Source organism: Mytilus edulis, chromosome 3, assembly GCF_963676685.1.
Source record: "Mytilus edulis chromosome 3, xbMytEdul2.2, whole genome shotgun sequence".
Lineage (NCBI taxonomy): Eukaryota > Metazoa > Mollusca > Bivalvia > Mytilida > Mytilidae > Mytilus > Mytilus edulis.
The window spans coordinates 18109709-18122931 of NC_092346.1; the positions used below are offsets into that span (position 1 = coordinate 18109709).

Sequence of the window (13223 nt, forward strand, 5' to 3'; positions counted from 1 at the left end):
CACTATGACTTTTCGTTCGTTGTGTGTAAATGATCATGAGGATTGAGGATTATGAAACAGACGATCTAGAACTAAGAAAGACAAGGGTATGGACACTGACGTTTATTTTGTCACTTCAAAATTTATATATCCCGAACCTGTATCATACTATAAATAGCAAGCTATTGGACCCAATTTCGAAGATATTTCAATGAGAAATTCAAGACAGTTCTTGAATCAGCTTCAGATTTGACCTTTGACTTTGTTATATTTTTATGTTCATTGATTCATTTGCATAGTGATCCATAGTCCAAATAATTATGACGTCTTGAAAGGCTATTATAATTTTTTTCTTTGACGCCTTAATTCGACAGGCTATTATAGTTTTTTTTCTTTGACGCCTTACGCTAGGGCGCTAGCCTTTCAAGGCTTCATAATTATTTGGACTGTCATTGGCATTGCATAAACAGTGGGTCTCATTGGGGTCTTAGCGTGAAGTGGGATTGCTGATTTTTTGTAAGCATGACACGTGTCAAATTATTGTGCCATGAAAACGGGAAATGAAATCTGGCGGTACATGGGAAATTCCAAAAAGTGAGAATTGCTTACGTACATAGTGTAAGCGGGATATGGGAATCTGACAAAACAGTAAGCGGGATCTGGGATCAGAATCCCCCATTGAGACCCCCTTAAAAGAGTCTTCATTTAGATGAAGAAAAAAAATCACTGTATTTTTTAACAAATAACATCAACACAATTTTAGGAATAAATGATTCAGTTTGTCAACAGATCAAAATATGAGTGAAAAAAATAGAACGACTGTATACATACATCTTATCGCTATTTATCTGCCATTAATGAATATCACACAGGTTCCCGTAAAATTTTGACGTCATAAAACAAAATATCTGACGCCACAATGGAAAAGTGATTGTTGTATGCGTCAAAAGTTCAAATGGCCGGGTCAGCCGGGATTAGTGATAAGGTGTATTGTCCTTTCACCTTGGTTTCTGTTCCCACTGAGAAGCTAGGCTCCAGGTCATTTTGAAATGAATTGCTTCGCCCTAGGTCATTTCGCACTAGACACTGCCAGAGTGGTTTTGAAAATATATTTACATACATGTATCAGATATCGACACGATTTTCGAAATAAATTAAGTGCAATTTTACCGTAAATTTACTGTTGCAATAACTATAGAATAACTAATCGAAGAATTCATATATAGAGAAAAATATTCAATGAGTGACCAATCAACACATTTTTGATTGGATGTGACTTACCTAAAAGATGCTTTTTGTATAATTTTCCATTTAAAATGGACTTTAATTTCTTGTGTTGAATAATTTATTTTATATTTTGGTTTTTTAAATACATTTCATATCCTTGACTTTTGATTAACATGTTTTAGTATGAAATCAGTTTGAAATCTGAGTTTGGACACTGAGTGACAGTTGAATCTGTTACCTAATTTGTGACAATGTGCTTTTAAACATCGAATTAATCAATAGCACTAATGACAGTTACCAGTTTCAATCATTAGATAGATATATGAAGATGTGATGTGAGTGCCAATGAGACAACTCTCAATCCAAATAACAATTTATAAAAGTAAACCATTAAAGGTCAATGTATGGCCTTCATTACAGAGCCTTGGCTCACACCGAACAACAAGCTATAAAGGGCCCCAAAATTACTAGTGTAAAACCATTCAAACAGTGAATTGCCTTGATTGTCTCAGTCTGCGTCGTTAGCCACTAGTCTGATGCCCCAGACTAGTAAATATTGATTCGGACTAGTGGAAATTTTCAAAATTTTATATAGTCATATAGGTACAAGTTTTCATATTTAGTTTCCGGACTAGTAGATGAAAAAGTTTTTGGCACAGACTGTATTAAATGTCTTGAACCATCCCATAAGTTGCAAATGACATTGTATATATAGAGATTTTTTAACTTTAGCTCATCTAAGACCTGTGCATTTGAGCAAAAAAAAAAATTATCATTTTGTTCATATGAAATATAATTATCTAATGCATCATAACAATAAGATGTGAAATGATAACTGACGAGACAACTATCCTAAACAAACCAAAAGACATAGATGTAAGCAACTATAGATCACTGTATGGCCTTCAACAATGAGCAAAACCCATAACATATAGCTATGTAGCTTAGAAAGTAGAAAAGTACTGACATAACAATGTAAAAACTATTCAAATGGGAACAGCCTAATTAAGGTACAAAACAATATTTCATTGAAAAAGAAAAAAAAAATATTAGTTTAAACATATTTATTTACATTTGGAAACAAGTTATTGCAACTTATATTAATCCCTTTCCACTTTGCAGGTGTGAGTGCAGCCTTGTAGTATGTACAATGAGTCTCTGAAATTATCTCTAGAATGGGGATTGAACCAGGAACCTTTGTGTTAGTATTCTGATGCGCTAACCACTACAACACAGCTCTCCTAAAAACTAATAACCAAATATGATAAACACCAACCAACTACAACATATACAACCACTGAATATCCACTAAAATACAATTTTGACTTGGGACTTATTTTTTTCAGATCGTGTAGAATGAGTAGACACCTCCTCAAGAAAACCTTGAAATATCTGACTGTTGGAGGACTAGGAACAGGGTCAGGCTATTTTCTGTATAAAAATGATTGGGAGGTTTCTACCATTGGAGTAGTAAGATTTGGACGTGCAGCTTTTACAGTAGGTATTTTAATCAAATATTGGTTAGAATTAAAATCACAGTTGTTTAATTAGGTCTTTCCACTTTTCTGTGGAAAGAACTATTGTATTTGTTCTGATTATTTATTTTTGTTCCAGCCAAATTTTGTTCTTGCGATAAATGTTTGTTTCGCAATATGTCGCTTAGATATTTCTCATATTGTATCGTATAGTTTATGTGCTTTTAAATTTCACCCTGCTAAACTGAACCATTTTCTTTGTAAGAGTTATCTCCCTATTCACTGTTTATCATCAGAGTGCATCTCCTTCGTAACAAAAAAAGATATTGACAAAATTTCTTTTACAAATTGTTCGTTACAGCCTCAGGAATTTTTAGCTAATTTGAATCGAAGCGATTCGATGAACTTTTATATGAGTTATCTACCTTTACGAAATAAATTTGTCGGTATGTGTTATTAACTTATAAACCATTTACCCTATAACCCTGGAAAGTTTTTATTTGAGGCCCCTACGTCCTTACTTAGAAAGGTCAAGGTCAAGTTCTCAATTGTGACTTTTCCTTGTTTTTGCATTTTCTCCAACACTTTAAAAGATATGAATAAAAGAACAAGTGCATAATGATTGCTTTATGGTAATGAAGATATGTTACATTTGGTCTGATACAATCTCATGGCATCTTATAAGAATTAGTGCCCCTGAAATGTCTAATTATAAGGTTAATTGATTATTACTTCAACTTGGTTCATTATAAAGCCAAATGACCTTTAACAAAAGGTTGGGTGACATATGACCTTGAAAATTGACAACCGGAAGTGACATTGAAAAAAACCGGAAGTAACCTTTTTTGCACTTTTTCATGAAAAATTACTCTGAATCCATATATTTTGTAATTTTGATACCTTTTCTTATCACTTAAAACTTAAACTGACTTTTGATAAGCGGGAAGTGGTCAATTATTCCTGGTTTACAAACAAAAGTATTAGAAACTATATATTTTTGGAATCAGTGTGAAAGAAGCTATCATATGAGACTGGAAGTGACATTTACTTCACCGGAAGTAGCACATTATCTCCCTTATTTCCCATCAAAGTATATAGAAAACCATTATTTATTCAATCAGTATGAAGAAACTTATGATTGGATGCCATTTTTAACTTTCAGTTAACAGGAACTACAAATGTACCGTACCTTCTTTTCAACAATTATTTCAAATTAATTTATTGTGGAAAGACCTTCAATTGTTCTCTGAACAATTGGTTTTTAATTTATATTATTTTGTATCATCAGAGCATATATTTTCATAAGCACTTAAGACTGTAAATTACCTAACAAAGATGAGAAATTGCCTCGTCCCAGACAAGATAATATTTTTTGAATGAGTACAAGGTCCTTGCATCCTTTATCAACCATTAGAAAATGATTATAGTCATCAGTAAGTTCTAATCATCACCCCTTTGTTGATCCTTTAATGTGATTTTTAAAGGTTCAATAATACTGTTGTTTGAGTTATCATTTTTCTATAGATATTTATTAATTACTTGATTAGATTAAAACCAGTTTACACAATTAGTACATGTGGTAAATCTTTTAATGAGCTTATGGTATAAAATTCCTTTAACTATTATCTAGTCCTAGGTTAGTCCAAATAATTATGACGTCTGGCAAGGCTATTTTAATTTTTTTCTGGGACGCCTTCCTATAGCCTTGCCAGACGTCATAATTATTTGGACTAGTCCTAGGTAAAAATGTTGAAGTTGTAAAACCAAAGACAATGACCCACAATGAATTAAATGAATATAGTTTGGTGTTTCCATTTTGTAAATGTTTTACCGAGCGTTGTATTGCTCAGTATTTGATTAGTAAATCTTCACTGAGTTGACCTCCCTACTATTTCTTTTCATTTTAGTGACAACAGATCTGTATATATATTTTGTCCATGTCATAAATGATTTGTATTTGTATTCATTTACAGACCAATGTTGCAATTATAATGTGCAAAAGAAACAAATGTAGTTTTGGAAAAAAATAATTGTGCCAAAAATTATTATTTTTGTTTTTTTTTGCTTCAGAAGATGTATTCTACTTTGAAAAAAAATATCTATATAATTTGGATTTGTCATTTTGTAGGCATTATGGATTGTAGCTGATTATAAGATACATTTACGAGGAATTGAATATGAAAGTCCAGAATATGAGAAAGTCAAATCAGAGGTAAAAGTTTAATTGATTAAGTTGCCTTAAAATTAAATTGTCAATGCAATAGTGTGAAAGTAAATTATTTTTAGGGCAAATGATTTTTTCGATTATATATATTATGTCTTTTACATATTTCTGATAATTTTTCATTTGGGAATTACAGTTTTTCTCAGATATTTTATTTCATTTTTTTTATACTGTGAAAAAGTGGAAAGTTGTTCCTTTCATACTAACAAATCACTAAGTACTATATATAACTATCCAAAATAAACATGATAAAAGAATCTGATAGAATGTATTGGTTACAATTTTGTTAAAAGTCAAACTTCTAAAAAAAAATGATCAGTCTAATTTTACAAGAAATTACAATAAGTTTGTAATTATCTCCCTTTGACAGAAAGAAATATGTTTAGAAATGTATGTTTGAAAATGTTGTAAAATGAACCCTGAATGCAGGACATAAAAAATATAGATACTGCCATAAAATATTTAAAACATTCAGGCCAGTACTTTCAGCAGTTTAGATATTTTCCATAAGACATTGCTTTTGCCTTAAATTTCTTAAATCTTAAAATGTTTATTTTCTGAAGAAATGCGAAAGTAGTGCAAAGCATCAATTTTGGCAATTTCAAGGTAAAAATAGAAGCATGAATATAACTACAGTTGTAACCTTTATTTTAATGCCTAGATAATAAAATACAAATGATATTATTCTAAAAGCTTTGACAAACAAACTTTTGATTGTAAAAGATATTTTTGACATCACATGTCACAGTACCATAGAGACTATTGTTGATCATCTCACCAAGATTGATTGTCTTGTTTGAGACTGTACAGCGAAGTGAGAAAGGCAATTGAGTTGAGAAGACCAATGATAATCTGTTTATCGCTATTTTGCCTATGAACACATCGATATTTACATTGACAATATCATATACACCCTCATTTTCTGACGATAATTTTTCATATCACTCTATACAGTGCTGAGAAAGGAATTTATCAATCAGTAAGATAAAAGGACAATTTCTTAAAAATACCAAATAATAAAATTTAATAAAGATGCTGACTAAGTAAAAACTTGAAGATGGAATTTTTTCGTTTCAGATTCATTCCAGATCAGCATTACGTCTGCGTGAACTTTGCTGTTCCAATGGAGGAGGATATATAAAAGTAGGACAACACGTAGGATCACTGGAGTATCTTCTGCCGATGGAATACGTAGAGACAATGAAAGTTCTACATAACCAGGCACCACAAACACCTGTTACCGATTTATTTAAAGTTTTGGAAGAAGATCTTGGACAAAAGGTGTTAGTTTTATCTTTAACTGCCACCAGTACTCTAAATGTTACATTTATGTGGATGTGTTGTCATGAATTGTTGCATAATTTTTGCTAAACAGTATTTTGCTTAGTTTCCTTAGTTACCTTTTCAGACATCGAACTATGGCTTCTTTTAAACTGAGTTTTACTATGTGTATTGCTGTGTCTTTATATTCTACATTGGCTAGAGGTATAGGGGGATGGTTGAGATCTCAGAAAACTTATTTAACCCAGCTTTTTTTTGCGCCTTTGTTAGTCTTGTAGTTTTTCATTTAAGTTCATTTATATGCTTTGGAGTTTAATATGACGTCCATTTTCACTGAACTAGTACACATTTTTATTTAGGGGCCAGTTGATGCCCAGATTTTCTCACTGTGTTGACCCATTGGTGGCCTTTTGCTGTTATCTGCTCTTTGGTCAGGTTGTTGTCTCTATGACATATTCCCCATTTCCTTTCTCAATTTTATTCTTCTGAATTTTGTGACATCAAATTTCCTTGATGTTTTCTGGATTGACCCATGGCCATAAGGTGCTGCATTAGAAGCTCAAAGTCATATTTTGTTTATTTTAGGTGCAAGATATGTTTGTACAGATAGACCCTGAACCATTAGGTGCTGCCTCATTAGCTCAGGTTCATAAAGCAACTCTTAAAGATGGTACAGTTGTTGCTGTAAAGATTCAGCATCCTAAAGTAAAGAAACATTCATTTGTAGATATCAAAACCATGGAGGTAAGATCAGGTTTGGACAGAACAGGTTTATTTTCATGCCATACCTAAGGGCATTATGTTTTTTTTTATCTCTGCGTCTGTTTTTGGTCAAGGTAGTTTTTGATGAAGTTGAAGTCCAATCAACTTGTACCTAGTAAACATGTTCCCTATGAAATGATCTTTCTAATTTTAATGCCAAATGAGTTTTTTTCACCCCAATTTCATGGTCCACTGAACTTAAAAAATGATAGTGTGAGTGGGGGCATCTATGTAGTATGAACACATTCTTGTTTATTCAAATGATTTAATGAAGATGTTAAGGAAACATTTATCAGACAGCAATCCAACAATTAAAGAACATAAAAACAAACCTCAGATATCCTAAGGCATGTATTACCCTGATAAAAAGAAAAATAATTCAACAAAGAACAAAAAGATCAAGGCTTTCAGTCATAAAACATTACTCAGTACTCGGGAGTACACATATGTGCTTTTAACACCAAATCTAGTAATTTGATTGGTTGATTTGGAGTCTGGGTACCATAATCCCTTTTCAATAGTTGTAAGACCACAAGGCCTGCCATGCATAGATTCGCCTTTTCTCTGTTGTACTAATAGTATGGTTGAATGATTTGAAAGACAGATAACTTTGCAGCAATTGTTCCATGAAACAATATTTGGAGACAAACTACCAGTAACTTTAAAATGTCATTATGATATAATTTTAGCATTTTAAAGTCATATATTTACACTTACATCCATATCAAAATCCCTGATTATAACCTATTTTATTTTTCTATTTTTAGTTTCAAAGTGTCTACCATCAGAACTATATTGTGAAAATAATTATACTACATCCACACTTTTTCTACAACCTGACTTTTTGGGCTCATAATACAACTTGAAAAACTGCTTAGCAAATTCTTATGTTTTATTTATTTTTACAGCTTTTGGTACACGGTGTGTCATTTGTATTCCCTGGTTTTCAGTATAAGTGGTTAGCTGAAGAAACAAAAAGGAACTTACCACTAGAGTTAGACTTTCTTCACGAAGGAAGAAATTGTGAAAGAGTACAAAGGCTATTTAAACATTTTAAATTTCTAAAGGTTATTATGTTGTGCTTTTGTTTACTATTATTTTGAAACAGTGAGAGCCATTCAAGTGACTTAAATTATTATCAGTCAAATTTTTCTAAAGCCCTAAAATTTGGATATAAGTTTTGGCAACCACTGTTTTTTAACTTAAGTCTAACATTCACTAGATGGAGTGGAGGGGGACCATACCTTAACCATAACTTTTCTTCAGTTTTTGCTATCCTTCAATGGGATAAGAATTAGAAAATGCATATTGTTTAAAAGACATAAATAATCAAAAACTATTGCTGATGTTTATTGATAGATTCCAAATATTTACTGGGACTTGTCATCAGAGAGAGTTCTTACAATGGAGTTCTGTGAAGGAGGCAAGGTGGACAACAGGGAATATATGAAAAAGCATAAGATATCTGTTGATGAGGTTGGTAGAACAAAAATATAGAGTACTCATGATTTTTTATGCAAAATTTTATCCACTGTAGGAATTATTTTCGTTAGTGATCATAATGAGGATCTAAAAGTAGATATATTTATGCAATTCAGAAAATCAAATATAAGTTTACTTTTTGACAATAATTATAAAATTGAATACTGGGTAGTACATTTCTATATGTCCTCATCTAAATGATTTTTTTTCTTTGGGATGACATGGACTTCGTCATGTCGGCACAGTACTAATATGGGGGCTTCTTTAGCAAATCATGGAATTTGCAGGGGGCTGGGGAATTATTTTGTAAGCTTTGACAGCTGTAACTGTAGCCATGAAGTACTACGATATGGTATGTATGAATGGTTACCCAGTTAATATCTTCATTCAGAATCACATCTGGACAATGTATTATATGTATTACAGGTATCAAGAGATTTAGGCAAGTTGTACAGTGAGATGATATTTGTACATGGATATGTACATTGTGATCCACATCCAGGCAATGTGTTAGTCAATAAAACAGCTGAAGGAAACACAGAAATAGTCCTATTAGATCATGGCATTTATCAGGTATTAAATTTGATATACAATAGCTTGATAAATTTTAACAGTAGTTAGAAAATAACAATGAAAATGTGTATTAAAATTATCATATACAAATATGGAGAGAATTGATACATCACTCTTTACCCTGTTTTTCTTATAATATTAAAAATAGAAAATATCCTTTTGACTAAGGATAGAATCTTATGCATTCAGCAAAAGCATTCTGAATGTATACCTTTGATTTTATTCATGCTTGAAATTTAACATTCACTCAATTTTTTTTAATATGCCCCTGCCATAGCCAAGGAGGCATTAAGTTTTACCTTGTTTGTCTGTACATTTGTACTTCCTAATATATGCCTGTATGTCCCAGAATTGGTGTTTTGTTCTCCAACTTTAGTTTGCCTCAACCAAAGAATGAAACTTATACATGGGGGTGGGGGGTCTGTATGTGCACCTAAGTCATGGCATAATAATCAGCTCGTTGCTTGTGGCCATTATCAGGCAGAAGCAGAAGCACAATGCTTATTACCACAAAGCACAGATCAAGTTTGATTTTGATAGCATCACTTTTACTATTTGAGTGTGTCTCCTGAAAAAATGCTGAATTTTATGTTTCTATACTTAAATTAGCTTGCCTCATACACATGAAATTTAGCTTGCCTCATACACATGATCATGATATGAAACACATGTGGCGTCACTTTTACTGTTTTAGAGTTATGCTCTTTACAAATGGAAAAATTGCTGAATTTTTCATTTCCATTCTCTAACTTTAGATTGCATCAACCAATTGTTATGAAATTTTACATAAAGCTTATAACCTCAAAAATCTGATCAAGTCCAAATTTGGGTAGTCTCATTTGTACCATTCTTGAGTTATGTCACTTTATAATGTTGTATGCAAGCAGGGGTATCATCTGTGTCCCATGGATACATTCCACATGTTTCTATCATGAATTAAAAAAAAAATCTATATGGAAACAAAATTTTCTATATCTTACTTCAGTCCATACTCACAATTGATCTCTTCTACTGACGAAGGTCTGAATATATAACATGCTAAAACATTTCACAAATTCTTGATTTTGATTGGTACCATGTAGGAAGGAGTCAGCTCAATTTTGTTCTAATTGGTAAATTCTGAATGATCGATTGACGTTTAATCATTGTCTATGCATTCAGGCGTTAATGTTATCATCGTAGATAAGCAGAATTTATGTGAAATTACTTTAATAATCAGTTTAATATAAAGAAGTACAATAACAAAGCTTGTGCAAAAAGTTGATTTTTAAATAGTTCACCGATCTCACTTTGATATGTTTCAGCTGTTTAGTATTTCACTTATTGTTGATAGATTATGCTGCTACTCAAAGACAACAACATTGCAGATTACTGCTAGGAAATTCTTTATTATGATCTACATGTTTCTCCACTTACGGTGGCGTCTATAGGACAATTTAAACATAGAAAATAAATACTGAAGTACATAAAATGCTGTGCATATTGGGTTACAAAGGTTAACAAGATGTTATGTCACAATAATGGATTTGGCGACATTAAAATGAAAATAAAAGTAAAATTTAATAATGAATTGTCAGTGTCTTTTACTTTCACTTTGTCTGTGTAGCATTATTTTCCTGAGATCTTAAAACAACCGCAGCATACTTTTGGGTATCCATCTTGATTACTCTCTACCAGCTTGTACCGTTAGAAGGTGTTGGTTCACTTTATGCATCTATTGTTGATTATAATCCATTTCTATATTTCAGTCATTGACAGATGAGTTTCGTGTTAACTACTGTAAGCTATGGACATCTTTGATAAAGGCTGATATGGAAGGTATAAAAAAGTATTCTTCAGCTATGAATGCTGGAGAAATGTATCCATTGTTTGCCTGTATGCTGACTGCCAGGTCATGGAAAGCCATTTCATCTGGCATAGATAAACAACAGTACACCAAGTCAGAGGTTAGTATTCTACAGCTATGTACGCTGGATGTATTTGTAAAATTAAGAATGGAAATGGGGAATGTGTCAAAGAGACAACCTGACCAAAGAGAAGAAATCAGCCCAAGACCACCAATGGGTCTTCAACACAGTGAGATAACCTGCACCCAGAGGCAGGCTTCTGCTGGCCTATAAATAAAAAAATATGTTCTAGCTCAGTGAGAATGGATGTTACACTAAATTTAAAAACATATAAATGAACAAAAAACAAACACAACTAACAGATCATTTTATGATTAAAGGTATACATCAATCAAACAGCAACCCAAAAACTGAAACATCTTAAAAGACATCTTGAGGGCAGCACACAGTTTTTGGGTTAGGATAGCTTTCAAGCAATCTGTAGACTTTTACCATTGACTCAGGACCATGCCCTCACGTCAACCGTTTTATTCTAAACATTAAGGAACATCTCAGATTCTTAAGATTGTCTTGCTTTCAAAGGTAAAAACAAACAACAGGATTGAATTTAAACAACTGTCCTATAATGTTCTTCTCATAATCTTTATGTTTCGATTTTTCCCTCGACCGTATGCATGTTTTAACAACACAGATAATAAGAATTCAGTATTCATATTTAGTGTTTTTATAAATTAAAAAATACATCAGAGGGAATTCCCCAGTTTTAATAAAATGCGAGAGTTCTCTGAAATACGTTGTACGGAACACCTGTAAAAGTGAATAATAATTACGATATTTGAAAAATAACAGAAAGTTTACCCCCTCACCTCAACCAGTTGCTAAAACTATAGTTCATCCAAACAAACTTCAAACCTAAGGGAATATTTTAAATTGATAAGTAGCTTTCCAAAACAAAATTTGAAAAATGAGAAAATATGGGGGCCAAAAACAGGCCTTATCGTACCTTGTCCTTTAGAGAACATTACAAGAAATTCCATTTATTTCCTTTTTAGGATGATGAAATAAAATCAAACGCTGCTGATTATCTCATACAGATCTCTGAAATTCTGAACCGTGTACCACGTCAGTTACTTCTCATCCTTAAAACAAATGACGTGTTACGAAGCATTGAGTATACATTACAGACACGAGCAAGTTCAACATCATTTATAAACATGTCACGTTGTTGTATTCGTGCTGTGGCTATGGACAGTGAGAGGAAATGTAACACATGGACAGGGTGGCTTCAAATTAGATTGTCCACACAGTGGCAGCTTTTTAAAATTGACATATATGAGTTATTTTTGTGGGTACAGACTTCTTCTGTTGTTAGGTTTATGAGTAGAAAAAACAATGCCATAGCTTTATGATGAAAGCTTATTTTAGGTTTTTATAGTATTGTTCTGTGATACAGGTATTTTGATTAGTTAAAACAAAATTTCAAACCTAAAAAAAGTACAAATTTTTCGAATTTTTTAGGCAACAACTTGAACTTGTGAATTGTTGTTATTTGTTTCAATGATAATTGTCAAAATTCAAATGTTGCAGCTCAAAGATGCAAAATTGCTGTTGAGTATTACTGAAGGCAGTTTTAATTCCAATAATGTAGATAATAGATAAATAGTTACAACTTGCAGAAATTTATCAAAAGTTGATAAAATTTTACAACTCCTATTTGTTGTTGATTAGGAAATTATTATAATTGACACAATGTGGATTTTATTTTTTTAATGACTTGCATTTTAAGAAATACATGTATGAATTAAGTTATTTTAATTTATTTTAAAATTTATTAATTTTAATATAAATATATAATTTGCATATAAAAAAAGGAGATGTAATATGAAAACTTGTTTACTATTTTTATGCCCTGCCGACAGTAGAAGAGGATATATTGTTGACAGGTTGTGTTAGTTTTGTTATTTCTTAATTCCTACAGTAGTAGGCTAAAGTCTTTTGTCATTTCTAAAAAAATAAACATTCAATTTGTTATTGTTATATGATTTCACATTTCATTTCACATGGAAAGTACTATTTCTAAGTGCCCAATGGTAATATTTTAAGGGGGACATAGAAATCCTGAGTGTCTGCTGTGTGTAGTCTTGCAAGCATAAGTGTTTTAACCTGTACTTTCATTCCTGATTTTTATAAAATTTATAATGAAGGTTTATGTAAGCAATGTCTTGGATGAACTTGAAAATCAGTACACATGTACATGTTAACCAATTTTATAGGAATATTAATTATATGGATAGTTGTATTGTAAGAGCTCTTAAGCCTTCATTGCTTGTAAGGATTGTTATGAAATCAACAACAAAGGTTTATATGGGGACG

At 31.9% G+C, this 13223-nt stretch overlaps 1 protein-coding gene across 1 annotated transcript; it reads left to right on the forward strand.

The window, feature by feature from the left end:
• The first annotated feature begins 6 nt into the window (after positions 1 to 6).
• LOC139515959 (aarF domain-containing protein kinase 1-like) lies at positions 7 to 12738 on the forward strand. The gene is made up of 10 exons (XM_071305750.1): positions 7 to 86; positions 2553 to 2703; positions 4810 to 4893; positions 5983 to 6186; positions 6772 to 6930; positions 7857 to 8015; positions 8308 to 8424; positions 8857 to 9003; positions 10752 to 10949; positions 11903 to 12738. The coding sequence occupies exons 2-10, from the start codon at positions 2563 to 2565 to the stop codon at positions 12257 to 12259; spliced, it is 1566 nt and encodes a 521-aa protein (XP_071161851.1). The 5' UTR covers positions 7 to 86; positions 2553 to 2562; the 3' UTR covers positions 12260 to 12738.
• The last annotated feature ends 485 nt before the right edge of the window (positions 12739 to 13223 follow it).